The sequence below is a fragment of the Harpia harpyja genome, chromosome 21, assembly GCF_026419915.1.
Source record: "Harpia harpyja isolate bHarHar1 chromosome 21, bHarHar1 primary haplotype, whole genome shotgun sequence".
NCBI lineage: Eukaryota > Metazoa > Chordata > Aves > Accipitriformes > Accipitridae > Harpia > Harpia harpyja.
This window is the reverse complement of record NC_068960.1, coordinates 9,760,057-9,784,056: the sequence shown is the minus strand read 5'-3', so window position 1 is coordinate 9,784,056 and position 24,000 is coordinate 9,760,057. Positions and strand designations below refer to the sequence as shown.

The following is a 24,000-nucleotide window of genomic DNA, read 5'->3' as shown; positions in this document are numbered from 1 at the left end:
GGGTGTTTGCCATCTGCTCAGCTTTGGTTTGTCACTTTGAAAGTACTTTTTAGTGCACTTTTAAAAAGTTAACGTCTTGCAAGGGAAAATAATTTAAAGATGGTTCATTGTCCTTTCTCTGGGTGAGAAGAATCTCTCATGGTAATATAAAACAGATTATCAAGGCCTTGAGATTTGATTATGAATGATGACTTGTGATTTCTTTTCAAAGGAAACTTGGATGTTGGCCATTGAAAATGGAGAAGAGACCACATGGTCTCAACCATCCTTTTGTCTCCTCACAGAATATATTTAAATTTTGTTTCCAGAGTGAGTTAGTGGAGGGGTTAGAACATGCTGTCATAGCATGGACAGGAGCCATGGTATCAGCTAATAGAAAAAAACCCAGCAGAACATCTCCATGTTTTATTAACTCTGTTCATGTGCACATGTGTGAAACTCTGTTTGTAGCAGCTTCTTCAGCTTCATGTTTTAGTTACAACCCATACTATAATGCTTATCACCCCCTGCCCTGTTCTTCCACAGGAATAAAGTTCTTAACCGAATAACAAAAAAATCAAAGCACCGCAGTACTCAACTTCCCTGCTGTGCAGAGTGTCTGCAGGGAACAGTAGTGGTAAGTGTCAGAAACTTCTATCAGTCACAATACAGTAAAGCACTTTAACTGCAATGTTATCACTGTCTCCAGAGGTATCTGTTATCTTGCTTTGTTACTTACCAAAGAGCCAATTAATTGCTGCAGTGTTCATTAATAATGCATTATGGTAGCACTTAGGAACACCAGTTAAGCATCTTCTGGTGCATGTAGTGTGGGAAATCTGTTCTTATCATCAAAATGGAACTGTAGAAAATGTGAGGCTTTATTATGTGAATTTGAGTCCTGTTTAAGACTGCTTGCTGAGATTCATCTCTCCTCTTTTGCACTTCAGTCATTTCGGCGATTTGGAAATAGCTTGTCAGAATATTTTCACCTACTGCAGTTATGGCACAAGACTCTGAAGATCATTGGTGCCAAGTTTGGAACAAGTGTTCTTTCTTATTTTCTTTTCTTGAAGTGGCTGCTAATTTTCAACATCTTCTCATTCCTCATAAACTTCAGTTTCATCACAATCCCTCAGTTTGTTGCTGCAGAACCAAATAACCTTTCATTCATGGGTCTGGAGCTGTTGACTGGAGCTGTAAGTATGTAACAACAGATTTGTATTAGTGCTGTGTGCAACAGATCTACTTTAAAAACTCATGATGTGAAAAAGTTAGTATTACTTATTAAGAGGTGGAGTTAGAATTTTACGTGACTAGAAACAATATTTAGTACATATTTGAAAAAGAAGCTACAACAAACATTGACTCAGGGTGAGATGAATGGAACTCATTCTGATGCATTTGTCTCACTGCAAATGATTGCTGTGTTTGGCACTATTTCAAGACTTTCATCACTGTTTCAGAAAGCAATGGAAGAGACATAAAGGAAGCCAGGCCTTCCAGAGATAGCTACAATAGTCTTCAGCAGAACATTTTTCCCATGCTAATTTTCCTCTGAAAATACAGTACAGATTTCCATATGTAATCCTGTGAATTTTGCTTATTTCCAAAGCTTTAGCCTTCCAAGGAACATGCAGATCCTTTGTGGCAACCTGCTGAACTCAGTGGGGTCTGGAAACAGGAGGATCTTTTCATTGTGTGGAGATCTTTACATTCAGAGAATAAAGTCCCAGGCTGTTTTTAAAGGAAGATTTTGCACTGCTTTAACTCTACTAGTATTCATCAACTAAGTGATCTGAGAAGATGACTTACTCTTTTTTTTCCTTCTTTGCTGTAAAAAATCTGCCAATTTTATTGTTGTTAAAGGATTTCTCTAGTTAATAAACAAGGCTTTGCTCTTACTAATGCTTAGTTGAGAAGAGATCTTTTTAAAGAGGAAGGGTGTCAGCCTTTTCCTTCTAAAATTGCTTGTAAAGTGCTGTGTTTTGTAGTAATGCTGTTTAACTTTGCAAAGTACAGTCAGTATTGCAGGAGTTCAGCTATAGTGTAGTAACTCTAGTGTTGAATGTCATGTGCTTCCTTCCTGGTTCCTTCGTAGTTGATAGAATTTGTCAGTACAGAACCTTGCTCCTAAGGAAGAAGCAATTAAGCTTTTCCCTCTTTAGGAATTTTCAGAAAAGACCAAATCCTGCAAAGGTGTTGAACGCTCATGACCATCCCACGTGAACCTTAAGAAAGATACAAGTCATTTATATATCTCTAGAAGCTCTCAAAACTGTGGAATATTTTAGCTGATAGAAGGAAAACAAAAGGCCTGATATTTAGAAATTTAATCACACCTGTGATTTCACAGTAGGGAATGGAACAGCTCCCACTTCCACTAATTGGGTTTCAGATGTTGATACTTCCCACCATATGCAGGTGATAGCAAACATTCTGAATGATGTCCATATCTTTTCAGGGTTATTTTCAACAAACAGTACTCTACTATGGCTTTTACACCAATGCTACAATCAGTAAAATAGAGAATGGTTCATCTTACAACATGCAGCTGGCCTATATTTTCAGTGTTGGAATATATTTTGTCATCTGTTTTCTCACCTTGTTGTTCAGGTAAACTAACTATATATTCTTATATCACTTATATTAAGGAAAAAAAAAACCAAACCAAACAACCACAACAACAACAAAAAAACCCCACCCTGTCAATGGTTGGCAGTAATAATTACCCAAGTATGTTTCTTTAAGTCCTTATTTCCAGGTCTAGAGTTTAAGTAGAAGTTTCTGCTCAAAAGACAGTCTCCAGAAATCAAACCTTTATTAAACAAATGAAGAATAACTGCAAAATAGTAAAGGACATGCAGAGAATCCCAGTTCAAACCAATGAATATCATGATTTGCCTTTTGTAAGCTGTTGCTCCCAATATCTTCTGGTATTGATGTGGCCTTCCAGAGGTAAAGATTGTCAGCGACAACTAGGAGAAGGAAATGTGAGAGTTGTTTCCTACATGAAAGTTTATTTTCCATGTTGTCTTATGTGACATGCTCTGACATAGCTCCAGTAGCCTTGGGTTGGGATAGAAAAACTTGACAAAACTCCCTTCTTGCCCTGCTGTACAGACTTGATGTATTTCCCCATTACACATCTCACAAATTTAATTTTCACTGCAGCATGGCAAAATCCTTCTCCAGGAACTTCACTAACCCTCATACACACTCTGGAAATGCTAGTAAACTTCTCTGCACTTGGGACTTCAATATAACCAATGAAAAAGCTGTGAAGCTGACACAAAAGAATCTCAGCACACAAATAAAGGTACAAAACACAAGAGGTACAAAAAGGTAGAAAGGTACAAAACCGGCTTGCATGAGTCACTCTGCCAGAGACTTACTTGTGCATACAAAGTTTCTGGCAGAGTGAATCAAGCATGCTAGTCCTGTTCCTAATAGACTTAAGTCTTCCGGACTGTTAAGTTTCATTTGGTTTGAACTCTTGGAGTTGGCTTAGCTACTTGTTTTTCTTTTCTCTTTAAGCTACATATAAATATTTGTATGCTTCTGTTCTACTGAATGAATCTCTGTGACTATTAAATATTTGCCAAACAGAATATTTCTGCTGTTTTTCCTTCCTGCTATTTAACCATTTTGTAAACAAAAGGCAGGCTTGTAATATTACCTGTGAAATACAGTGTGACCGTCAAGAGAAAAGACTTTTAGGATAGGAACACAAAGTTGTCCAGTAAATGTTCCCAGGATATTACTCTGCCCATCTTCTAGAGAAATAATCTTTCATTCAGTCTCTCAACTAGTTACTTGAAACAAGTGTTGCTTTATGCTGTTCACTAAGGAATTCTTCATTAGGAATTGTTTCCTTGCAGGAGGACTTCGCTGATGTAAACGGAGAAGTTCTAAATTTTTCTCTAACAGAGAGAGTTGTTCGTATTGTTATTCATCTTGTTTCTTGGGTCGCTTCCCTGGGAACAGCAGTAGGTGCTTGTGCTGGTGTTTACTTCCTCTCCATTAGTAACCTCAAGGTAAGGACAGATTTTGCAGTCTGGTTTTGGAGATGCGTTTTTCCACATGGATATCTTGCGCTGAGTGCAAGCAGTGGTCTGTTCACTACTAGAACTGTAGGGAAGCACAGCTGTTGTTTCTGCCAATGCAAACACAAATTCTGCTGTACCTAAAAAGCTGATTTGCAAAGGTTTGCACCACTGGGGACTATGGCAAGAGCATAGGACCTGAGGCGTCTGAGCAATTCTCCACCCTCACCCCAGCAGCTGCTTGCCTGGACTTATGGCTAGCTTAGGTGTAGTGCAGCTGGTGACCTTGAAAGAAACAACAAGAAGAAGCCTCAGCAAGGCCTGCCTCTCCTTTGCCTAGGAGCTGCTAAATTTAAGCTGGGGCTCCCACCCTTGTCCCATGTAATGTGGGGGAAGGGGAGAGGGTTGCTGTGCTGCAGGGCATGGGCCTATAAAACATGATAGTCTCTAACCTGAGAACATACGGGGAGGTGTGCCAGGTGTCTTCCCTGTTGACACAACTTGAGGCAGCATTTTGGTTAAGGCTCTAAGTTGGGGTGGTTTCGTTGGGGTTTGGTTTTGGTTTGGTTTTTGTTTATTTTTTCTCTCTAAGCTGTTTGTGAAAGAGCATAAAAATGACCTAGAGAGCCAAGCTGCCATGTTGGTGCTACCTGTTGCCACATCTCTCCTCAATGCATTCATCCCGTTCTTCTACTCGTGGCTTGGACACCTGGAGAGATTTCAGACTCCCAGGCACCAGATCTATGTCACTATTACCAGGTATTTGTTGCTATCACCTCTCAGCGCTTTTTGCCTGAAGTTGTCTGACTCTTTTTGACAGCAAGCTGTGTCTAGGTGGTGTGGTGGGCAGTAGGGAGCTGTGGAGGAGAGTTCATCTGCTCCAAAGGCTTCTGTACACTCTTCCCTCCATGTTTTGTTCGTCTTCTGTGAGCCCTCTGGAGTGTTACATTTGTGCCTGAAGACAGCATATGGTTTCCCTCTCAATTAGGCAGACTGTAACACTGGGCTTGGTTTTGTTAGTAGCTTCACTAGATAGCCCCTGGGCTGTTGGCCCCCCAGGGAAAGGAAGGGAAGTTGAGAGAGGAGTGAGGAGGTCTTACTTAAATACAGATGCCTGGAATTAACACCATGTAACCCCTGGTGCCCCTCAGACCTTCCTCCCCTGTGGTGCCCACACATCCAACCATCAGCTTGTTGAGCAGAGGCTTGTGCCAAGGTTGTCATGCCCCTTCTGCCAGGACAATAGAATAATGCTGCACCTAAGCTCCAGGGAGAGCTCCTGTTAGTCCTGGCACTCTGCAATGCTATTGTTGTAAGAGGAGGTAATAAAGTGTAACCAACGGTCATCCCGCTGTCATTCCCTCCAGTAAGCTTATGGACCAGCTGTCAATGCAGTTACTGTTAAATTTTTTTTTTTAGAAATATCATCCTGAAAATATCAATTGTTGGAATACTGTGCTACTACTGGCTTAACATTGTGGCTGCATCAGAGTCACAGGTAAAGTTTCAAAAATACAAATCTTTGACTGACTTACAATGCCAGCTTAGGAACCACTTTGATAAGAGGCTTGCTCCAGCAAAGAGAAGTACATGAAGTGTCTTGGAAAGCTGAATTTGCAACCCTAACATTTTTTTATTAGCATCTCTAGAGAAATGAACTGTAGGAAAAAATGAATCACCCAACTCAGGTCTCAGCTGGTTTGCAGCATTGCTCAATGAGAGGTCAACTATGATTAGTCAGGCTGTTAGCAAATCTTTCATCCGTAGCCCAAGTTTCAGATGCCCAGGCATTTAGGAACAATGTTAGAAAAATCGCATGATTTTTGACTTTTAGATATGCTTTTTTTTTTTTTTCCTTAAAGTGCTGGGAAACTCTGGTTGGCCAAGATATCTATCGCCTTGTTGTAGTTGACTTCATGTTTTGTTTGCTTGGCTCTTTCTTTGGAGAGTTTTTACGAAGGTGAGTACTGCTTTTCTAATTCTGTTTTTATTAATTAACCAAAGACACCAAAGACATAGTCCTTTATTCCAATGTGAGAAAAGAAGTCCAACAGAAGCATGGCTGTGGCACCACTGAAGCTTCCTTGGTTGTCTCTACCAGGCATAGGTTCTGGGTACATGCCTCGTGTATATTGCAGCTCCTTCTTAGGAGGAGGTCAGAGGGTGTACCGTTCTACTCTCCCAATGTGTCCTTTTTTCCTTTGGAGATGGAAATACAGGCAGGGAGGAAGCCACATTGTACTCCCATGGATCTCCTGAATGGGATGGCAAAGGACCAGGTGTCTCAAGCAGAAAACCTTGCTTTTCTGCATATGCACAGGAACACTGCTGGCTTTCCTTGGTATGTCCCCCTGTAATTTTTTTCCTCTTAGTTTCGTCACTTTACAGAATGCGCACAAGTTTAAAATCTTATTTTAATCAGTCTTATTAAGGACGTAATATGATTCTCAAGTGTAGAGGTCTGCAGCATGGTAAGGAGAAAGTATTTGCAACTGAACGTGAATACAGCTAAGTGTGTAAGCAAAAAGTCAGTTACTTCTGACATCTGCTGTGTGTACCTTCGTATTGCCAAACACTATTTATGACTTAAGGTAGTAGAGTATTTAAGTGCTTGCCAGCTCTACAGAACATTTAGGGTTCCTGGCCATACATGTGTAGGAGATCCATTGTTTGCCCTTTGCACATGATGTGAGCAAGACTGGTTTACAAGGTAGGACTTTGTTAACTTTATGTTAAATCAACACAAAAAGACATTGAGGAGCCCTTGAAGACGTTTTCTCCACAGCTTTTGCCAGTGTACTTTAATCCTCCTTCTGTTCTCATTTTGTTCAGGTAGGAAACCACCTCCCAGCAAAAGGTCACAGTACCAAAACTGCAGTGTCAGCTGTGATGAATGTCCTACACTAAGCTGTGCAAAAGCACCAGATTTAGAGCCGTGAAAGATTAAAAGTACAATTGCTCCTATTTATTTGTATGTATTCAGAGTAACCCCCTGAAAGCCCAGCCCTGAAACACTGTTGATGATGCAGCTGATAAGGTGGTACCAAGACCTGTATTGAAGGCAAAATGGGATAGTTACCAAAATCTTTATTGTTCTTGCTACAACAAGCAGAAACTGAATCTCCCCAGCTCAGGAAAAAGGAGGTGATAAAAAGGGATTGTTGGTCCTCACTAGGAATCCTCTGAGTACTTGCTTACCTGTCTGTGTCTCAGCTACCTGCAACCTCAGTTAGTTTGAAGTAGGGTATACTTTAGGATATATTAAGAGTATCAGTCTACAAGATTCAGTTTTTTGATTGAGGCTGAAAATTCTCAGGACTCAGGAACTGAAAAGCTGTTACAGTTTTGTACTGAGGCAACTTGCCTTTTCAACTGTTTTAAGCGTAAGCATACTTTTCTGATATAGTTACAAATCTTTTTTTTTCTTTTTTGGGGGGGCAGTTGCATGAAAAATATCCTAGGTCTTATTTCAACCCTGCTATGTGTTATGGGAATCTGCTTTTGCCAAATTCTGTTTCATTTTTGATGTGCTGTCTAATCAACAAGCTGTGGCTGCTTTGCATGACGTGGTTAATGCAGCCCCATGTCATTGATGCATGTATTCAGGACGTCATTTGTAGAGATTTCTACAAAGGGTTTTATCGTTTAGCAGATGCTATTGTGCTGTGGGTTTGGTTTTTTTTTTCCTCAGAATTATTGGAACTACAGTCTGTGTGAGCCTGGGGCTGCCAGAATTTGATATCGGACGAAATGTTTTAGATTTGATCTATGCACAGACTTTGACCTGGTAAGTGTTACATTTACGGCCAAAACTTCATTTGCACTTAGAAATACCATGGAACATTCTTATTCTGACATTTCTGGGGGGTTCGCATCACGGGGAAAAGAACAGGATAAATGCCTGAGATGACATATTAAGTACCTTTGTAAGGATTGTGACTTGCCAGTTCTCTTTGTAATTACGCAGGTAATAACGATAACTTTAGTCAGTAGTTTACCCTGTGGCCACCTGGTCTGGGAGAAACCTGTAAAAGGAACATCCTAGAGTTTTGTTTTCTTCCCCACTGGGATGGTGTTCCTGTTGAAATAGTCTCAGTATTAAACCCTGGAAAAGATGCCTTATTTCTAAGAATGAGTATGTTACTCCAATTACAACAGAGTTTTGCAGACATGTATATAGGTATGTATGTTTGAAGTTGCATATTTTTAAAAGTTGACTTACTGTTACAGGATGATTGTTAATATAATTACATTTCCAAATAACTAAACACTAACTGTGTATGAAGTTGGTGTGATATTTTCTGCTTTCAGTGCACTGAGAGCTGTGTGGTGAATAGTGAAGATTTAACTTTTCTCTTACAAATCCTTTCTTGTAGGATTGGTATCCTCTTCTCACCTCTGCTGCCTGGTATCCAGATCATATCATTTGCTATAGTATTTTATGTGAAAAAGGTAACAAGCATTACATGTAGTCATCATAAACTTACACTGTTTGAAATCTGGGCAGAATTTATTGCATTAAAGTGCTGATTTTGTCTGGAGGCTGTGGGGGTTTGCAATTAGGGGAGCAGGTTTTTTTTTGTTGGGTTTGGGGCAGGGTGTTGCTTTGAAGGAACACAATTTAGATGCACGCCCTTGAATTACACACCTGTGAAATTTGAGAGAGGTGAAAAGTGTGGAAGGGTTATAGGAGGGGTTAAGAGCACAGTTAGAAAGGGGAGAGAATAAAGTAGTAAAATTAAAGGCTGGGCAATTAATGGTGTACAAGTGCAAATGTCAATATAGACATTCAGCCTGTGGCTGTGACTTTAGCTTCCCGCTTACTCCCCAGCACACCCTCCCCACCCCCCCAAGTTATCTAAGTGCAAGCGGGGTGATTCAGCTAAAGATCACGGTGGAAATTTCTTCTTTTCAGAATTCCTTGTCTCAGTAGTATGACTAAGATTGTTGGGTCATTGAACAGTTTGTAGTGTTGAATGTAGAACAACAAAGCTATAGCTAGAAAGATTGATTCAAACTTCCCTGAACAGTAGGCTTGCGTATGCTACAAGAGCAAACTCTACTCAACAGAGTTCTGAAAAACCCATCAGAACCTCGTTTTGCCTCTTACTATTTAAAGACTATATTCTTGAAGTTTTCTCAAACTACAGTATATCTATCAAATTCATATAAAAATAGTTCTCGGAAACTTTTGATAGATGCTATTCTAGCAATTGCGACCAGCGATTTCAGTGGCATTGACTTAAACATCAACTTAAAGTTGAAGTGGCAGGTAACACCATTCTAAGAGTCAGTGTACCTTAATCTCTTTAAAGGTCAGTCTGTTGATGAATTGCCAACCCCCTCGCAAAGTCTGGAGAACTGCTCAAATGACAACATCCTTCATGTTCCTGCTGTTTTTCCCTTCCTTTCTTGGAGTCCTGTCTGTCATTGGAGTCACTGTCTGGAGGTATGGAAGGTCACTGGCATTGAAGCCTACTATGTTACGCTGTGTGGCCTGATACCAGGCAGAGGAATCTGCATTTTTGTATAGAGAAAACTATATTAATTGCTAATGGAAGGTTTCAGATGTTCATGAGATGTTCTGTATTCTGAAAACAAGACATGCTTAGTGAGTTTGCAAGGATGTGTTTAATGCAGTAACTTGTCCCCTAAGAAAGTGGGAGGAGACACAGTTACCTTGAAGTTTTGGGTTCCTATTTAAATATCATGGCAAATTTGTCTTTTCCTTCTCCTTAAAAGCTTCTGCGACCTAGTCCTGTTTCCTGGACTTATTTATGTTATAGGCCTTACTGGCTCTGCAGTGGAGAAACACCTGGGAAAACTCAATTGAGGTCAACTTCTGGAGTATTTACAAACTTCAGAGGCTCTTTTTGCAGGCAGTACTGACCTCTGCAATAGTGCATCTTGGTTGTTAGCAGTATTTTAAAGCTGCTTCGTATATGTACATGTTACTCCGGCCACAGTAATGAGGGCAGCATGGATACCCCTTTTCTTTTTCTTGGCAATTCTCAGCCATGTGATTTCAAGATTTAGAAAGACAGGTGGCTACACATGAAACTGGGTGGGATGAAATATTTCAGAGCAAACACTTCCAGATGGCAAGTGGGAATTTCAGACTGTCTGGAGTGGTTCAATTTCAAAGCAAACAATGTTTTCCTATTTCAGCCTACCTGAAAATGTTAATTCTTGCTATGGGCTGCCTTAGTTCACCACATCTTGTTGTTACTGAAATCTGTAGTGACTCATGTCCTCAAAGGCAAGGTGAAATGATGGTTCCCTTAAGCACCTGTGGTGAAACTTTGAAAATCCAGATTTTCAATTTGCTGTAGTTTGCACTACAGTGATTGACTTGTTATGTTTAGGTCGAGATTGTGTTTACAGGGCTTGGTCCCAATGCATTGCAGCGAGGTCTTTTATCTCTCACTGCGTAGTCTGGGGTGGGCATTTTAATGGCTGGAGAGTGACCCAAGTTAAAAATCAAACATAGATCATGGAAGTTCCCTGAGGGTCCAAAGAGAGCAGAGGGCTATAGCAAACTAACGAGCATCTTGCTGTACAAAATCACAATATTAGCTAAATCACTGGTTAATATATGAAGCTTGAAGTAACTGTTTTCTCACACTTTCAGGATAAAACCTTCAGAAGAATGTGGTCCTTTCAGAGGTTTGTCTTCTATGTACGCTGCAGTCTCTGAGTGGATAGAAATACTGGAAAATTACACTGCCTCAAAATGGGTAGTGTGGATCTACCATAACTTAATTAGCAGTGAACTTTTCTTCTTCGTCCTCTCTGTTGTTGTCCTGTAAGTACCTGCTAATGAAAAGCACTGGAAAAGGACCTGAAGTGGAAAAAACTGGCTATGCCATAGCCATTCTTCATTAAAAAAAAAATTGCAAAGTGCATTTTAAAGCATCAGAAATGGCTAATATATTAGAAATGCATGTATTTGAAGTATCCTTTTATGTTAGGATGCCAAAGCTCTTTACAAACCAGCTTCATGCTAACCCTAGGATACACTGTTGTTAATTTAATATTTCTAGTCTAGTACTGCCTAGGCTTCAGATCTTATTACCACTGGCACACTTAGCTTTAGGAACATCAGCAAAAGGGAACGTGCTGCATACAGTTGGCAGGATAAATTGCCTTCCCCCCCGCTCCCCGAGGTGAATAAATCAGTAGGGAAAGAGCAAGCTTTCACAAGCACAGGGAATACAGGCCAGATCTATACTAGGACCTTGAGTGACATAAAAACCAGAAGTCTGGGAGATGGTTGCTTTGTCTTTTCTGACCATTTCTCATCAGTGGAGTCATTAGAGGAGATGATACCAAGTAAACAATAACTGAACTACCCTAGGGACGCTGCGGTGGAAGGGCAAGGTGGTACACAGCCAGCATGTCAAAGTGAGCACACCATATGGGGGAATGCTAATAAGTAGGTTGCAGTCTGCTTCCAGCTATTCTCAGGTAAATTCACATACTGCCCCCTTGGCTGAAATAAATTATTTTGGCAAAACTATGCGTATTAAGCTATGTGCCCACTGGTAGGGTTTGATGTTTTAGCTGTACTGCTTGATATTCCTAGCGTGGACCATGCACTCACTTAAGAGTCCAAACCTGTTTTCATAAAACAAGTTCCCACTCATTCTAGCAGGACCAGGAATGTCGTGGAAGCAGTAAGCATTCAGTGTCGTGATTTAAGGTCCAGACGTGTCTAAGCAAATGACACAAAGTTGGGTAAGAGCATTAGGTTCCTATTTGTTAGCTGAAATGCACCTTGTATTGCTGACTTACTTTAATTGTACCTCTCATCTTGAATACAAGTCTGTAAATCTTTGGGTCTTTTCCAAGAGAATGTCTTAAGCTGTTTCATGTGTTTGCCATTCCTTGTGAAATTGTATACATACTTTTTTTTTAATATCTCTGTGTGTATATATACATATATGCATATATATGCATGTATAGATATATGTATATATATCTTTTAATGGATAAAATAAACAAGATAACATTTTTTAGGCAATGACTAGGAGGAAATTCTCATGGGTATGAGTGCTCATATGTTGGACTTCTGTTTTGTTTTGGTTTTGTTTAGAATTATTACTTATCTTCACTGGCAAATAATAGAAGGAAGAAAGACCATGACCAAACTCTTAAAAAAGCAAATTGCTAATGTAAGTTTGACTTTCAGCTTTATTTTTTTTTAAATTTGGCTTTCTTGTGGATTGTCTCATCCTGCTATTGTAGAGCTGTAAACTGCTTTTCCTATGATGGTTCAAGGGAGGGTGGGAGCCCTCCCCCGTGTGAATTGCAGGGAAACTTAACTCACAAATAGAGTTGTTGCAAAATAATTTTACCTTCAAGCTGTGCTGCTGCAGCTCCCTCTGTAGACAGACTATTTCAGAATAAAAGGAATTTTAATGATTATTCTGGTCAATGGTTGCTCATAGGCCTTGAGCCTCTCAAGGATGATTAGTCCGTTCCAGCTAATGATCAAATGTGTCTTGACTATAGGAAGGAAAAGATAAAAAATTTTTACTTGAAAAACTATGGGCACTGCAAAGGGTAGACCAAAACCCATCTGCGCCAAGAGGACAAGACCAGCAGGTCAGTTTGATAGTTCAGATACTGCTCTTTCAATTATGTGCTTGGTACGATTTCATGGGGTGCCTCTAGCCTTGCAAATAGGCTGTCATTTTGGGATATGTCTGTATTTAAAACTTCACCTAAGTTGACTGATTACTAGTTAACTCCAGACAGCAAAAGGATACCGTGGCAATTCCCTAACTATTTGTTCCAGACTGGAATTTAGCCTAGGAAGGATATAGAAAAGTCATTGCCCTCACTAGACATTATTTATGATTATGAAACTACAGGAAAACATTCCTAATCTAGGAGTGCAGTGATGGTCAGTAAAGGGTTCGGCCACACTTGAACCTTGCCTAGACTAAGAAGGAGGCTGCCTTCTTCCCCTGACCCTGGATTTCCTCAGGGGTTTATAGTTTGTGCACCCCCCCCAGTCTTTTCAGCCGAGATAAAACCAAGTGCTTTGACCTCACCCCATTTTAAATCCCATACAACATCAAGGTAGACATCTAACGTCTTAAACTTGAATTTATTTTTCAAGTCAATCCTGCCTGCTGAGCCATCAAATTAGTGTTAAAATGTGCACATATTTTGCTGTGCAGTCTTTATTTGGGTTGACCTACATGCTGGTGAAGAAAAAGGGTTTGTTAGGTTCCCCTCCCTCCCTCAACACCCCCCCCCCCAAATCCCCCTGTATGACTGGCCATCATTAATGTGATAATATAAACAAATACAAATAAATATTGACTTCAGAGAGGGGAGCTTAAAGTCAATGGGCATTTTCTGTGTGCTGGGCATTTTCAAACACTAGACAACCCTGTGGCCATGTCCAGGGTAAGGAGTGGGACTCCTGAGGGGCGGGTTGGATAGCCTACAAAATGTGGATATTCTTGTAGTCATTAAGGTGAGATTTCAAAAGAAGATGCCAGAATAATCTCATTGTGGGTCTAGTAGAAGAGCCATCTCCTTAAAAGAAGGGTAATAGCCTTGGGTGTGAGTAGTGCTGACCATAAAGTCATGGTTGGAGGCCAGAATATAGTACTGCTAATGCCAAGTATTCTGTCTTTCAGAGAAGCTCCTCTTCGTACTACCCATCCAGGCAACCTGCCCAGCAAGCGTCAGGCTACCCAGGAAGGGCATTTGATAGAAATGAAAATGCATCCTACAATGAGGTGAGATGGTTGAAGTCTCCACTAGATTTCCCTATACAGAACCTGGGGGCATGCTATCGACAATGGGTGTATGTTGAACAAAGAGGACATGGTGTACGTATAAAAATAATTTTAAAGATTGATTTGAACACGTACAAAAATGTAATCAGAATAGCTGTTGGAATACTCATACTCACAGACCTGCTTAAGATCTGGAGGGTATGGTTTTGTTACAGGTAACTGGTATCTTTTTAAATACAAGGTAACAGGCACATGAGGGAAACACTGACCTAAATCAACTTGCGAATGTTTTTTTTCAGTATCCCTCTTCTGCTGGGATCTTGAGGGGGACTGGCTTCCCACCAGGTGAGCAACAAATGCTAAACACAGAAAGCAGCTCTTAGAAGCTCAGCTCAGTAAAAACGTTTGATACAGTATACACACAGCATATAACAGCTTGATGTAAGAGACACAGAATTTTAGCATCTTGTGTAAAGAGAAAACAAAAAGACTGGCTTTCTGGGGTAAATGTTTTCTGTAGGATGCACTTATTGGTAGCTTGTTGCGGTGTTGGTGGTGACTGCTGAAGACTGATCACAAGCTTCTGTATACCAGAGTTGAATTTCTGTGGGTAAATGAGCCATTTTGTCTTATGCGAGCAGCCACAGGCAAATGTTACGTCACATTAGACATATACTTCTCATCTTGGTGTGAAGCTCAGAAGAGGTTATTAATGATGCAGAGTCCCTAGGACATCGTATGTCCAGAATAAAAAAAGCTATGGAAACTTGTGTGGTAGCCCAAACTATTCCTGGTTTACACAAACAAGTAACTTCATTCCAAATACTTGACAGATGAGACACTTAAGTAGCATGGGGCTTTTTAATGGGGGGGGTGGTTATACTGACACCAGCCCAGTTAACGTTACTTCCTTTGCGAAAACCAGATTCAGAGAAATCCGAGCCCAGCAGCAGGCCTGGCGTGTCTGAGGCCGTGGCACTCGCCCTGCGTGCTAGAGAAGCAGCTCAGTGGGAAGATGAAGGTGATGACGAAGATTTTCAACCGTGAGCAGGCAGAATCAATAATAAATGCTAAGTCATTGACTGAGGTTCCACAGAAAGCAATAAATACTCCTTTGCACTAAGGACTGAAAGAACCATTCAAACATTTTTTAACCCTTAAATGGAAGAAAAAATAGAGAACAGATTGCAAAATGCACCCTGACTGCAGTTTATAATGGCAGGGAATATCCTGTGTGTTTGGTTTGTTTTTGAAGCAGTGATACTCTGGGGACAGCCAGCCTTCCCCCAGGACTGGCCCTTACCTCGGTACAGTAAGGGTCCCTCCACAGCTGGTCACTTGTTGACTAAATAGAAGGAAACTTGTGCCTAATTGTAAATAAAAGCTTTGGCCTAAAATATTTTTGTATCAGTTATATTGTACAAACTGCTTTTATCTGATCTAAACCAAAAGTGAAGTATTAGTTAAATAAAAATAGATGGAAATTAAGTGCAGTTGTTTTTAATGACTGAGACGTAATGGCTGCAAAATAACTTGTGTGAACCAGGTTAAGCTTCTATTCCATTTTCACTTTTCTGAGCCATTTTTACAGTTTATTAGTCACTCAAAAGCAGCTTTGGTATTAAAAGTTATCAGAATTCTTTTTTAAGAGTAACTACTTACCAAAATTCTCATCTGTGTAAAACCACTGCTTGTAACCAAGAAGTTTACACATCTCTCTTCCAGTTAAGGATAGATTGGAAGTAATGCAATTGAGGGGGTTTTTTTTATTTATTGTATATGCCTTTGAGACACTTCATGCAGCTTCTTTTTGTCCAGAGCCACAACTTTGCCACGATGATACTTTTTTTCAGCCCATTTTCCACTACTGCCTGGTTTATCTCTCCCTCGTTCCTTTGGACATAAAAATCCCTTAGGAAAGAGGCACATCTTTTCCTCATGCTCATAATTTAGGTTAAGGACAACCCCAAAACAGCCACCAAAGGTATAGAAAAAAGGACAAACTTTACACACAGTGCAAGACCAGAGATTCAATTTTATTATGTTTTTCTGCACGTATAGCTGTGGAGTCTGGCTGTGAACAGTGAAAATGGGCCTAGCGTTTGCACTGGGGGCAGTGACTCCACAGTGCCAGCAACTCAAGCAGCAACAAAAATGGACTGTTGGAGCAAGGGCCACTTGCCATGAAGGGTCACTTGCTCTTCCGATGGTCCGATGGCCGCTCAGGAGCGTCTGTAGAGCACAGCAGGAATGGTAGAGGCTACGGCACTCATGAAATGGCTGGACAGAAACTGGTTGAGGGCGTAACGTACACATGCTATAGGATGTGCACGAGACTGAGATTGTTGGTTCTGCAGTGCCAGGTGGATGAGTGACATGAACTGAAGGGGCTCTCGTCATCCTGACAGGAAAAACCACCTCTTTACTCCTGTGTTTCTTTGTGCTTACATATAGCTCAAGATAAAAGCAAAAAAAAAAAAAAAAAAAAAAAGATACATCACCCTGTGCAGAAGGTAGCGTTAATCTGCTGCTAATTCAGAAGTTTGGACTTACCTTAATTGGGACAATTGTGTAGTTCTTTCCACCAATGACTGATTTTATTTTTTGTTATTACCTTTTGCCTCTTTTATGGAAGATTTTTTTAAAAATCTCAGTTGGCTCTGTGCATGAGCACTAACTGGCTGTCAGGCATACTATCAAGAACGTTTATATCCAAAGCAATGCACCACACTGCACCACCAATCCACGCAATGCGCTCTTCCGTTTCTGGTGAGCGCAGCTTTCCCCTAGCACATCCTCAAGCAATCACCCAGGGTACAGTGCTGCACATCAGCCAAAACACAGCAACCTGGAAACAAGGAGTTCAACAGCACTGAAGTAGCACAAGGAACGACCTTACTAAAACACGGTTACGCTTTCTAGTCAAACATACAAATCGCTACACATGCAGTCCAAGGTATCTTGTGAGATTAGGTCTGAATGACCTGCAGCAGGTAACCAGTCAGTTAAATGTTCAAATTCCTCATTTCTGTTGAAATTAGTATCACATTCTTCTGAAATCAAATTATTAAACTTAGTAATTCCATGTCTTGGCCATTAAGAAAAGGTGGTCTAATTTATGTTTGGGCGGGCTCCACAGGAGTTTTCTGCTCTTGCTAATCACTGACCATCATCTCTAACTACCAGCTCCTTCCAAAGCAGAGCCAAAATTGTTCACAGCACATTGATGGTAGCTGTGATGAGAACAGCTGGGGGTCTTATTTGTTAGAAAAAATAGCGAGGAACCTGCACTAATTTTGACATTTTACATCAGTCTACTGATGCACAGCTGATAAATACCATACCTGTCAGCTATCAGATACTTGTTTATTGTAACCACAGGCGCTTTTGATTTCAAGTTAAATCTGGATTACAGTTTCCCACATATCCTTGTGAGTGCCCTTCAATCATGCAAACAATAAGTAAAATAAAAAGACATTTCAGCTCTACTTGTTCTACTACTACCACCACTTAATATATAGCTTTCTTGTAAAAATAAATACATTCATGTGCTGTATCATTAGAAGATGTAATCTTCTATCTTCCCTTTGTTCTTTTAAAAAGTCTGGAAGATAGGAAGATGCTCAAGTTTTATTCGTTAATTCTCATAGTCTTCACATTGAACATGGAAAGTTGGCTTTCTTTTCCTTGTCAAGATGCAGCACAGCCATCTTTCCATGCAGTGGGAGGGAAATACACTCACCCTCTATTTTGGCACCATTATTTTCAGGTTCTTTTTTGAGAACAGCAACGTAGACATTTTTAAGATGCCATAAATCAACCTCAAATTATTATACAGTTGTGGAGCAGACTCTTTGAATTACTAAAATCAAGGTATGAATTTAAATTTTTCCACCAAAAATTGCTGATATGACTTTATAACCAAGATTTAAACAAAACAAAGCAATAGTCTGAGAATTATAAAGCAACCTGCACACACAGTGTACTGCCCAGTTAGCTTGTCAAATCTGATCTTTCTGCGTTACAGTGCCATGTCCTCAGACTGCAAATGGCTGCACCTCAGCTTTGTCTGGTGTTGCAACAGAAGGGTTTTCTGCATTCCAAATCTGACCGTACAGCAGAAGTAAACTACTGCTCCTCCTTTTCCCAAACTATCGTCAGTGGTCCCGTCTGCACTAGTGGATACCCCCTCGATGGTGAATTCAGACCTGTCCGAGTAAGATAGCTTATTCAGGGTGGTGAGTGTCTACAAAGCACAGGTCTAGTAATGAGGATCACAGTCTTCCACCAAGCTGTCGGTGATGTAGCTGGATTCAAGGACGCTTTCGTAGTAGCTTTTTTCTGCAAATGTGTTCACTGTCCAGGCAACCACTTGAATTCCTTTTGAAGACCAGTGCCTCACATACTCTCTGCAATGAACAAAGACACCATAAGAGGAAGGCTGATGCTACCATATTTAAGGCAGACAGTGCTGAGGCTACAACCGAGTTTTAGTCTTACATCAGTATCACATCAAGAACAATAGTGTGTCATCTTTACCAACATCATCTTTTTGCGTTTTATTATTGTAAACAGGCAAAAGCAACAGTTTTCTTCCCCTTTGAGATTAAACTTAGGATCTAACATAAGATAAAAACACAGATTGAGAAGATAGAGTCTTGAAATAATAAAACAGCACGCAGTAAAGAAACTAAACAACCTTAAACAACACGAAATGGAACATATTGATTAACATATACTATGTTAACTCCACCCTTATATACTAATAGAATGCTACTGCCTCCTGGTGTATCAGCTAGCTTTAACACTTACTGAGAAACAAAATTTTTCTGTATGAGGAAAGCTGAAACCCCACATAATCGCCACAAGAAACTGTGTAGGCTCCAATCTAGAATGACATCCATCATCATATACAAATAATGTTTCCAGGAAGAACTGAAACGGGGTGTCCCATCTCCAAAATGACTCAGATGCCAAGGCCTGTGTGTTAGTGCTGTTACAACATTTCTGTCAGCTTGTCTCATCTGGAAGATCAAGGAGGAAAGACTGTAATTCATACAAAAGCCAAGCTGCGTTAAATATAAATTGGGAGAGGTTAGATACAAAGTGCTAGCTTGCATTTGCAGCTCTACCAGAAGCCTTCTCCCCCTTCCCCCCAGATTCTTTTGTAACTCTTTTAGAAAGCTGTTCATGAAATTTTACTGATTCTTCTTTCAAACGTACTGAATAAACAACTGCTCTTATGTTAAAAAAATTGCGTAACAGTCAGGCAACAGAATAAAATACATAGTAAATGGATTTGGCAATGAGAATTAGGAAACAGTTTTAAGAATAGTCTACATTTACATCAAAATATGAGGTTTATTTAACAGGTACCTTGCGCACAGATACCTGGCCATATGCCAACTGTAAGAGTGATGCACTTTTTTTCTACATAGCTTTCAGAATGGAGGGAATTGCTGTAGATTCATATGTGCATCTAATAAGCACAGAGTGATGTGATGAGATTATGCAGGAGACTTACAATTTATGCTTCATTTGTTTTTAAAAGTCTTGGCAATTTTAACAACCCAAAAGTCATCTGGAACTGGGACTTGTATATCTTACTGAAATTCCCAGACAGAACTAAAAAAATCCAAAATAAACTTTTAGGAAACATCACCTTATAAACAACATCTGGCATGAAAGAACAGACTACGCTGTTGTTATACAAACGCGGAAATTCCAGGTAGAGTTGTTTTAGGGCGTCAACTGCCTGCCAATTAGAGATACACACAGATGTTATATAAATATATACACTCATATTTACTTTACACTGCAAAGTCATTTTAGAATAATCCCCTTTAAAAATACTTTCCTGTTTTGTGTAACAAGATTGAAATGGAAAGGAGGGAGAAGAAAAACAGCATTGTGTTTATACCATTAACACAGAAATGACATTTTGGGTTTTGCCACAAAAGTCCTTTTCATGATTCTGTTTACAGCAATAAGTAGCATTCTCAGCGTTTGAAATACCCTTAAACATATTGTGGATAAAATTCTGAAGTACTACCTAGGGTTTAGTTCAAGGGGAAAAATGAATTTATTTCCATATTTTGCTATGCTAAAGAAAAAAAAATTCTAATTTGCATAAAATGTTAATGATTGATCACCTGTGTCTCCCTTCATAATGCAAATTATAGACAAGCAGGATCCTTAGTTGGAGGCTGAAGATGAGATACTAGCTCCCCTCAGCATAGGCAGGGAATTCACTTTGCTTTGTTTCATGATGGTGCTGTGAGCTGAACTCAACACACAGACAAGGCTCATGCTAATTTTAAGTTGCAGCTTCCCAGGACAACAGAATGGGACGAGGGAAGATGTCTTTGCTTTGACAGCCCAGCTTTGGATGACAAAAATAGCAGACCCAGTCTCACTCATGTTAGAGAAGGAACTGTACCACATGTATCAGTTTGAGACCAACAAAAAAACAGGTTAGAAACCCAAAGAAAGGGTGAAGGAAGGTGTCTTAATACAGTAAGCGGTACCTGATTTGCATGGCCTTTGACATCGAAGTAGATTATAAGATTGCGATGCATAGACTCCACAACAGCTTCTCTCAGTGTTGGTACCTTTTCACCTTGGAATTTGTTCCTGTAGAAATGGAGAACTCCTCACTGGAATGCAGTCAAGATACACATGTGCACACACGGGCACACACATCCCCAACTACAAAGAGCTGTTTCCTAGGGATTCCTAAACATAGTTTGCTGATACACTAGTATTAGGGGTGGGATCAGGCACCACTAGCAATGGCAGCGGTAGCTCTCTCACCCAGTAAAAGGCTGCACATGTAGAGGGATATGTGCACATCTCCTCTTCCCCCAGAATCCCACTAGACAATTATATCCTTCCAAATTCAAGGTCTAATGTGATGCTCACTGACCCTGTGTCCCACACCGAAACACTAACCTCAGTTCTTCACCTCCTTCCTCAACTACCACAAATAAGCGTTCAGTCCCAACTGCTGACCACCAATGCACCCACTTCACCCTGCTTTGACTGCGCTCCCTAGCCCTGAGCCAGAAATGCAGATCCTGGCAGAATAAGCAAGACAAGCTGAGGATGTAGGAGAAGCAGCTTCACACACCAGTAAATTATTGCTGATAAGGTGAGAGGGAACAACAGCTCATCAGTGGTAACTGCCTATGTGGAAGTTCTCAGTGTGGTTCAGGTGATCACCTTTCCAGTAATAGACAGGGAAGATGCTACTTGTACCACAGACTCACAGGTGGTACATTTACAAGAGTCTGGAAATCCCTAATGCAGTGTCTCAGGAGCACAGACAAAAAGTTCTTCCTCTAAAATGGATTCACTTACGATACTCTAAAAGTTGCATTGTCATCAAAATTTTAGTAATGTATAAAAATATCTTCCCCTGCATACCACTGGAAAGGACCTAATCAGCCACTGGGGTCACAGCTCCTACCTCAGACTACCCAGGAAATTTGTCTAGCTCCTTTTCAACAGTATAATCCTGATGTTTAGAATCCCCAAGACACAATCAGTCAAGAACTGTATGTGAATAAAATTAGTTTTAGAAGTAATTACTCAAGCCAATTTTGACATATAGCGAAACACCCAGTATCTTTAGGGTCCTGTAGTCAATATAGGGGAGGCTTATGTAGAGATTAACCTGTTTCACATTGGCTTTCAAGGACAAAATCCACAGGCACCTAATTATCTTGACTCTGCTTCACTGTTCCTATTGCAAAGATGGGTAAGGAGATATAGTCTCATACACTTCTAAAATCAAATGAGGATTAACATATGGGACTAAGTTTTAAATTTACAAAAGTTTTCATCAGTAATAGATCAAATAAATAATTCTGTTTATCAAGAATGTTTTTTTCACTGTTGAAACAGTAGTTTCAGAATAGCAATAGTTCATTTACCGTAGCCTATGTTTTGCAGATGGATTAAGCCTCCTAATTTCATCAAAAGTCAAGTCACGCAATCTTCCAGACCCATCAGTTGTTCTTTCTACTGTTTCATCATGCATTAGAATGGGAACACCATCTGCAGTAAATTCAAGATCCAGCTCAACACCCGTTGCTCCATTCTCAGCTGCCTTAAAAAAAAAAAAAAAAAAAAATCACATACACAACAGAAGAGAGAGCTTTATATATTTAATATAGCTATAATTAGTTTGTATTCTGGTAAAAAATCATAAACTATTAATGTTCCTTTCAGAAAGCTTGATCTGCAGAACAAAGTAGGTTTTATCCAAGTTATTGTGAGAAGCATTCATAGTCAACTGAAAGCATATAATCTATTTTACAGAAAAAACCATAGTGATAATGTCTCAGTCTTGGGATTGGGGCTGTTTCAGGATAAAAATGCAGAAAAGAATCTTGCTATATCCTTCTGGCCTAATAACTCCCGAGTCCTTAAGTTATGTTACTTTCTAAAAGAGAAGGGAACCAAATGCCTACAGTTTAGATAATTTATAGATTAACACTTACAAGCCAGAATCAGAGCAGGCCACCAGAGCATAAAGTCTTTGCTTGCACATGGAAAAGCTATCATCCCTTTTTTTTATGGCACACAGGTGCAGTATTTCCTTTAAGAGTCAGATTTGCCATTCACGTGCAGTACGGTTGATCCACCATAAACAGTAGATACAAAACTTCCCAGAAGCACCACTTACCACGCTTGTACTACATAGTAGATGTATGTAGGCAAATCCCTGCTCCTATCTGAGGAATCCCCATATCAGAGAGCAATAAGCAGCTGGGCTGCCTTAGAACATTTCATACATCCTGCTCCTGCCCTGGCTCTTTCCCAGGAACTCCTGAGAAAAGCACCTGAGCGAACTGCAAGCAAGACGAATTGTTCTGAAGGCCAAACGCCCTCCTGGGAAAAGGGCCAATGCACCAGAAAGACAAATGTCAGGTATGCACTAGAGGTTATTCTAGGGGTATCTGCCAAGTAAGGGACTCTATTGTGCAGCTTCAGAATTTATCAAAACAAAGAGCCCTGCCTCACCCAAAGGTAAGAGACCACCAGAGCAGCAACATCTCATCATCGCAGATAGCCTACATTTGAGAGACTGCTAATCACGATTTCAAATGATTCTCAGCTTTTGAACCCTGACTGCACCATGATGCCTCGCAGATGAGGCAGCACTAAGTTTCATGGCAGGGCTGTACACAGTGAAGCTCTCACAATACCAGATTTTCCCGTAACTGTGGATTCTCCTTACAGATCTTCAAGGCTTAAAAAGCAAACAACCTGTTACTAGGTTGCTGTCCACTCTCTATAATAGTCCATTACAACATCAGCAAAATACAGTCTTTCATTATTGGTGCACTGCTAAAATATACACCAGCACCAAGGATATAACACAGTTCCCACAAGACTCAGCTCTGATCAAACTGTTCTGAATCGACTTGTGGGTGAAGGACTGACAAGCCACACAGCTTCGTGCAGCAAGTCGGAAGAAGCTGGAGTTTTTCAGGGTGACGAGGGCTTGGTGCCTGCCGGAAAGGCAGATTGCCACACATAACCCGCAGGCTTGTATCACCGCCCACCGATTTCAAGTCTCTCACACACCAGACCTACGGGGAGACAGGCTCCCCGAGGCGCCTTCTGTCTCTACAGAGCGTTTGGCAGCTTTGCCTCACACTCCTAACCTCGTCCCAGGCCCCGTACGTCGCTTGGCGGCCGGGCACGTTAAACGCGCTTCCAGCGCCCGCCGCGGCACGGTCGGCTCGCCGGGCCGGGGCAGGAGGGGCTCGGGGAGGGGCGGCGGGCACGGCCACCGTAGGGCCCCGCCGTGCTGACCTGTCGGATGGCCGCCAGCGTGTTCTCGGGCGCGTCGTGGGCGCCGCCGCGGTGGGCGATGCGGGCGGCGGCGCCGCGGGGCCGCAGGACGCGCTGAGCGCTCTGGGGCGCGGCGGGCTCCAGGCTGAAGAGGTGCAGCGCCAGGTACAGGCCGGCCGTCAGCAGGCAGGCCAGCGCCGGGCTGCGGCTCAGCGCCAGCACCACCCCTAGCAGCGCCGTGAGGGAGCTCAGCAGGCCCTCCCCGTGGCACAACATGGCGGCAGCGGCGCCCGCCGGGCCGGGCCGGACCGCACCGGACGGGACGGGACGGGACGGGAGCGGAGCCGCGGGCGCCGCCGCCTCTCCTCAGGGCGAGGGCGACGGCAACACCTCCGCACCCAGCGCCAGCCAGC

At 41.2% G+C, this 24,000-nt stretch overlaps 2 protein-coding genes across 6 annotated transcripts in view; one reads left to right on the top strand and one right to left on the bottom strand.

Annotated features, from left to right (window-relative positions):
• Positions 1 to 15,271, top strand: part of TMC5 (transmembrane channel like 5) — a 32,309-nt gene extending 17,038 nt beyond the window's left edge. For both annotated transcript variants that reach the window (XM_052772404.1, XM_052772403.1), the window contains exons 7-23: positions 526 to 616; positions 930 to 1,178; positions 2,444 to 2,595; positions 3,154 to 3,298; positions 3,861 to 4,016; positions 4,618 to 4,784; positions 5,445 to 5,523; positions 5,888 to 5,985; positions 7,717 to 7,812; positions 8,402 to 8,477; positions 9,341 to 9,474; positions 10,657 to 10,830; positions 12,121 to 12,199; positions 12,540 to 12,632; positions 13,682 to 13,783; positions 14,083 to 14,128; positions 14,709 to 15,271. In XM_052772404.1, the coding sequence (XP_052628364.1) occupies positions 526 to 616; positions 930 to 1,178; positions 2,444 to 2,595; positions 3,154 to 3,298; positions 3,861 to 4,016; positions 4,618 to 4,784; positions 5,445 to 5,523; positions 5,888 to 5,985; positions 7,717 to 7,812; positions 8,402 to 8,477; positions 9,341 to 9,474; positions 10,657 to 10,830; positions 12,121 to 12,199; positions 12,540 to 12,632; positions 13,682 to 13,783; positions 14,083 to 14,128; positions 14,709 to 14,830 (2,059 nt within the window). In that variant the 3' untranslated portion in view covers positions 14,831 to 15,271. The remainder of the gene's footprint in view (positions 1 to 525; positions 617 to 929; positions 1,179 to 2,443; positions 2,596 to 3,153; positions 3,299 to 3,860; positions 4,017 to 4,617; positions 4,785 to 5,444; positions 5,524 to 5,887; positions 5,986 to 7,716; positions 7,813 to 8,401; positions 8,478 to 9,340; positions 9,475 to 10,656; positions 10,831 to 12,120; positions 12,200 to 12,539; positions 12,633 to 13,681; positions 13,784 to 14,082; positions 14,129 to 14,708) is intronic.
• A 1,859-nt stretch (positions 15,272 to 17,130) lies between these two features.
• GDE1 (glycerophosphodiester phosphodiesterase 1) lies at positions 17,131 to 23,955 on the bottom strand. 4 transcript variants are annotated; one of them, XR_008232783.1, is made up of 7 exons: positions 23,609 to 23,955; positions 21,718 to 21,893; positions 20,311 to 20,416; positions 19,446 to 19,538; positions 18,596 to 18,807; positions 18,284 to 18,402; positions 17,131 to 18,192 (listed from the first exon to the last, which is right to left on the bottom strand). XR_008232783.1 is itself a non-coding variant. In XM_052772410.1 (6 exons), exons 1-6 carry the CDS (start codon positions 23,861 to 23,863, stop codon positions 18,045 to 18,047), a joined length of 990 nt encoding a protein of 329 aa, XP_052628370.1. In that variant the 5' UTR covers positions 23,864 to 23,951; the 3' UTR covers positions 17,131 to 18,044. The 4 variants fall into 4 exon arrangements, 3 of the variants coding, with proteins under 3 accessions (XP_052628370.1, XP_052628372.1, XP_052628371.1); XM_052772410.1 differs by lacking the exon at positions 18,284 to 18,402 and having other exon boundaries at positions 23,609 to 23,951; XM_052772412.1 differs by lacking the exon at positions 18,284 to 18,402 and having other exon boundaries at positions 21,718 to 21,889; positions 23,609 to 23,741.
• Between the last annotated feature and the right edge of the window lie 45 nt (positions 23,956 to 24,000).

Bases quoted from the DNA above. Each gene is read 5' to 3' on its own strand.
- GDE1 (XM_052772410.1), bottom strand. From the start codon at position 23,863: ATGTTGTGCCACGGGGAGGGCCTGCTGAGCTCCCTCACGGCGCTGCTA. The intron at 20,417-21,717 runs GTAAATGAACTA...CCATTTCTACAG, and splicing joins TCTGCAAAACATAGGCTACG to GAACAAATTCCAAGGTGAAA. The intron at 18,808-19,445 runs GTGATGTTTCCT...TTGATCTTCCAG, and splicing joins TGCCAGATGTTGTTTATAAG to ATGAGACAAGCTGACAGAAA.